Genomic DNA, 5,336 nt, shown 5'->3' on the forward strand with positions numbered 1-5,336 from the left:
TAATTAATTTGAAAATTTTCTCTTCTGCACGTGTAAAGGCTCATTGGTTTGCATATGGTAGATCCAGCCTGGTCAGTGCTGTAGCCATATGAAACAGATGCATTTCCTCTTAAGAAGAAGGCTGCTGAAAAACTTTGACCGACAAGACAGAGTAGATGGCTGCTATTACTGTTTCGGTGTGTATCAGGCGGTCATGTATTAAATAAGCAGACAGTAAAAAGGACCATGCTGAAGAGATGATATTGTAGCCAACAGCTTGTTTTCGTATTGCTTGGTCAATGTGCTTTTATTTTGCAAGCCGTGTCCGGAAGCATCTTTTTATTATGGCTGACTTGTCAGTAGTGGAAAGCGCTGCAAACCAGTTGAAAGCCCCCTTCCATCAGAGCAGAGGGCAGAAGGGTACAGTCCTGCAGTCCAGCTCAAACATGGCGGGCCGCAGGGGCGACGGGTTGCGATCTTGGTCCGGGTCTGCCACCGACTCCCCATCTGTAGCGGCGCCCGCGTATGAGGCGCAGAAACCGAGGAAGAGGAGGAGAGCTTTCTGCCTGACCAGGATGAAGTCCCGCAACAGCTCCGGCAAACAGCACCAGCATCAACCCGCCGCAAACAACAACAACATGCCGTTCATGATCCACTGCCAGATCGGCAAGGAGATCAAACACATCTGCAGCAACTGCCGGGGAGCCGAGCCGCTGGACGGTGAGAGGATACGGTTCCGTTTACTAGGCTACTCCAAGAACCGGGAGGGAGGAAGAGGGGGCGGTGTTTTTTACTCTCCTGGTTTTAAATGATTATTGTCATATGTTGGTGACCGCTCCCTGCCTGCCCGGGGTGAATCAGTCCTGCAGCACTCAGATCAGCCCTTAATGGCCCTAACGATATTTACTTTTTAGTGACCTTTAAAGAACTTCATGGTATTTTAAAAGCCTGTTGTATCAGTGTAGCCTGCATCCGTCGCCACAGTGCCAGGCTGTTGGTGATTTTGTTGCGATAAAGCATGATTTCAGATTCCTTTTATTTTAGTTCTTTACTTACATTTAGGTTCTTTACATCCTCACAGAATGCAGGGCTGCTTCTCCTGACAGGATTATTATCAGTTTATTTGGCTTAAATGCTATTCAGAAATTCTAATTAATGGACTAGATGTAATTGAAAGATCTGTTTACAGTCTTAATATCTGTCCACAGATGGATGCAGTCATGCAGACGATCATTTAAACTGCTGTGCAAACCATCTGAGACAGAGGTCTGGCTCCCTTTCAGTAATTATTAGTTACACCTTATCCCCACCCAACTTAAAATTAATTTTATTGCCCATTAATCACTCTATAAAATGTAATAAACTCTTCAAATGTCTTTTTTTCTCTGAGTCGTTCAGTTTACGATGATATAAAACGGAGAAAATTTGCAAATATTCACAATTGAGGAGCTAGAGCAAATAATGTGGCTGTTTTTGCTTGAAAAATTACTCAAACTATTAATAGTTTATCAACATTGCTGCCCATTAGTTTTCTGTTAAGTGATTAATCAATTTATGGACTCCCCTCCCCGCCGGCTCATTGTCGGTCTGCAGATGAGTACAGAAAATTGCTTAAAATGTTTAGTCAAGACCAAAGTCTACATCTCAGCCAGAGATGTGACTATTATCAGTAATTAAAAGTCATTTTGCATTAAAAATGAAATGATTTAAAACATTGTCAGCTCCAAGAGCTCCAAAGCCCAAAGATTTCTTAAATAACTACCATATAAAAACAGGAAAAGAAGCACATCTTCACATTTGAGAACCTCAAACCAGCTACTTTCTGCTTAATAAATACCTTGAATATACATTCTTTCTTTTAGTATTTTGACCCTAGTATCATCATACTTATGACTACTAGCATAAACACAGCATTTATTTGATTAATTGAAAAGTTTATTTTATTGGAAGGCCTGTCAAACTGTTTCCAATGATATTGTCTCAGCACAGATCAATACGTACATGCAGAAGATTAAAGATTGATGCTTAATATATAATCTATTACCTTGTCAACCCAAAACATATTTCTGGAGCAGAGATCATTTCCACTATTGATTAATTACATCTCATTCCCAGTAATAAGACCAAAAACAAACAACTAATTTAAAAAACATGAGTGGACCAAGACCCTGGATTAGTCCGCTAATGGAGTGAGCGCTTTCAGCTCTGGTAGCAGCATCTATATTTTGCTGCTCTGAGTTGTTGTGGAGCTTGTTGTTGAGTGAGTCAGTGCAAGTAAACAGACCCGGGGTCTGACTGAAAGAATGTTGCCCTGCAGTGCGAGTCTGAGCCCTCTGACTCACAGCTGCAGTCACTCCGCGGCCGGAGGGTCAGACAGCACCAGCGGGGATAGGACACCCATATTCTGTTTGCAGGGACAACGATGAGTCAAAGGAGAAGATACGAGCCCTTAAAACCGTGAAGCAATTTATTGAAGGAGTAGTTCAGCTCAGAAATGCTGAATCCCACTCATGGAACATAATCAAACATAAGTGTTTTTATCGCCAAATGTTTGTGCTGCAGACAAGGAAAAAAAGACTTCTTTTTTTTTTTTTAAATATTGATTTTGTTGGAGAGGTTTTAGCTTTGAGAGAAACTATTCCTTTATTTGTCCAAGGAAGAGTTTCGTGAAGCTCTCTGATGTTCACACTGAGGTGCCACAAAGAATAGCCACAGACTCCCAACTGTTGTCCACTGAGCAGATCCGCCACAGGCACAGAGAAGGGGAGGTGGAGAGTGTTTGGGGGTGTGGGGGGGGTTGGATGTTGTTGTTGAAGGGCCTCTCGATGGTCTCTGCTGAGCTGGTACAGATTTGAACTGACATCCCTTTTGTAACAAGCCCACGTCAAGGCTGACATCTCCTCCTGTCTGCAGCTGCTTCAGATGTATTTGTTTTTCTTTCCTCACCACCAACATACTTTTATTTGCCGTCATCATTTCCTTGGCAGTTGTTGGTTCATTCTGGATAATAAGAATAATTAAATTAAATAAAATTAGTAAAATTTTGATTTCAGGAACTTTCTGATCAAAGAAAAAAGCAAACAAAGTCAGGAATCTGACCATTTAGTACCAGCTCTCAGTACTGGACAGTTAACAGTCAACATCCAAAACCCAATAAAGCACTTTATGGCTCAATTTTCCTCAGAAGGTTCTGGGTTCAAACCTGCCGGGATCTTTCTGTGTGCATGTGCCTGCATTGGTTTTGTCATCCAACAACTTTTGTCAAATGCTCATTAAATTTGATAATAGACATATTGGAATAAGCCCAGGTAAAAATAATTGTTATCGAGTTGCCTTTTTCGCAGTTGGAACAAAATTCTAATGCCACATTTTTTGCATTCAATATTTGATGCTATTTATGGCACAACAGCAAAAGTGTGTTGGACTCACTTGACATTTTGCTCAGTTTACCCTCCTAATAAAAACCTAACATTTTGCGGACAGGATTATGGGTATTTTTCAAAGATCACCATGTGTATTTTGATACAGTTGAGATTTGAGTGTTGTGCTACCTTGGCAGCTAAATGGTCGCCTCTGAGTGTTTTCTAGTTATTCGTTTCAGTCGTCTGACCACCTATCACTGTATTATGTGTTTTGTCTTTAATTCATGTTGTCGTAAACATGAGTCAGGCTGCAGGGTCGCCCTTTAGGGACATTTTGGATCGATTGAACCTGAGACTTTTCTGTTATATAAAATAAGCAACTGGAATCTGCCTTCTTGTACAGGTTTTCATGTGTACATTTTACTACTCTTCTGTAGTATATCTGCTTGTAAATATGTGTTTCAGTACCTGCTGGTGCTTGTGTGTGTTTACATCCACTACTGCCTGCTAAAATGTTGCCTTCATGTTTTTTTATTTATCGCCACTGGGCTCAGGCCTCACCCTCGTGCCGCAGAGTCTGTCTCATACAGCAGGATGTTGTGTATAATGGGAAAGTTGTACTTTCGAATGAAAAACTGGCGCATGCTGTATAGAACAGCCTCTAGCATGATTGCTTTCAACAGCTCCCTGTAGGACCATGAGAGCTACAGTTCAGAGTCAGACAGGGAATGGGAAAAGACTTGACCTGAAACAAGATGATATATTTGTTTTAAAAAACAGAAATTTGTTGTGGATATTCACTGTACCACTTGTTGTTTATATTCTGTTCATGTTCTGTTTTCCTATCCATCTTTAATTCCTCTCTGTCAGGCCCGTCCTGAGGTTTCCCCCCCTCGCCTAACTATGATAAAGAGCGATCCAAATAAGGTTTACCTGACTTGATTATGCACAGCCCCCTGGGAGAATGTGTCCCTTGACATTTGAATCACAGACAAGTGATTGTCTGTTTTCCTTAAATGTAGAATAAAGAAGTCCAATTTTACAGTAAATATGCAGCTGTGATAATTGAATATTTACTTTCTACCTGACCATACTAAGCAGCCTAAAATTACATGTTATTCAATCCTTTAAACACTAGTATTATTTTATCACTTACCTCTAAATTTAGACTTTACATATAGAAACGTAAGAGTCTCATAAAGGGTGCGTGTTAAGTGATATTTATAAGTAACCCAGAGTGATTTCATGTGACAGATGAGGAGTTGGTCGGGGGTAGTGCATCTTACGTGGGCTCTTACCCAATAGGGCTGCAACTACTGATTATTTTCATTGTCGATTAAACTGATGATTATTTCCTTGATGAATCGTTTGGTACGTAAAATGTCAAACATTGTGAAAAATGTCCATCCCAGTCCAAGGTGATGTCTTCAGATGTTTTGTTTTGTCGGACCAACAGTCCAAACGCAAAGATATTCAGTTCACTACAATATAAAACAGACAAAAGCATCACATCTTCAAGTTTGAGAAGCTGCAACTAGAGGATGTAAAGACAAAATCACCATCAAGCAAGTCACAAACATATTTATCTAAGTGTTGTTTACCTGCTTGTTAATGATCTTGTTGTTCCCGATCTGTTTTCCAGCTGAGGAAGTGGAGAGGTTGGCAGCGATGCGCTCTGATTCGCTGGTCCCAGGCACACACACACCTCCCATTCGGCGGCGGAGCAAATTTGCCACCCTGGGACGTCTGTTTAAACCCTGGAAATGGAGGAAGAAGAAGAGTGAAAAGTTTAAGCAGACCTCTGCTGGTGAGAACGAAAAACACTGTAAACACAGCACTTCCATTATCACCCAGTTCCCCACCGCCCCCTTTAGCAATCTGCTGCACTCACATCTCCGACAGTTGCACCTAGAACCAGAAGCATTAATGAATGGCTCAGAGGTGCTGAACTGCAGAGCGGGGGGGTGATATAGGGGCTGCAGTAAAGCTCTACTG

General features: G+C 41.3%; 1 protein-coding gene across 1 annotated transcript in view; it reads left to right on the plus strand.

The window, feature by feature from the left end:
- The first annotated feature begins 376 nt into the window (after positions 1 to 376).
- The window catches only part of LOC123971021 (phosphatase and actin regulator 1-like), a 19,484-nt gene continuing 14,524 nt past the window's right edge, over positions 377 to 5,336 (plus strand). The window contains exons 1-2 of the mRNA XM_046049520.1: positions 377 to 699; positions 4,984 to 5,148. Of these exons, the coding sequence (XP_045905476.1) occupies positions 426 to 699; positions 4,984 to 5,148 (439 nt within the window). The 5' untranslated portion in view covers positions 377 to 425. The remainder of the gene's footprint in view (positions 700 to 4,983; positions 5,149 to 5,336) is intronic.

Source organism: Micropterus dolomieu, linkage group LG05 (genome assembly GCF_021292245.1).
Source record: "Micropterus dolomieu isolate WLL.071019.BEF.003 ecotype Adirondacks linkage group LG05, ASM2129224v1, whole genome shotgun sequence".
NCBI classification, from domain to species: domain Eukaryota; kingdom Metazoa; phylum Chordata; class Actinopteri; order Centrarchiformes; family Centrarchidae; genus Micropterus; species Micropterus dolomieu.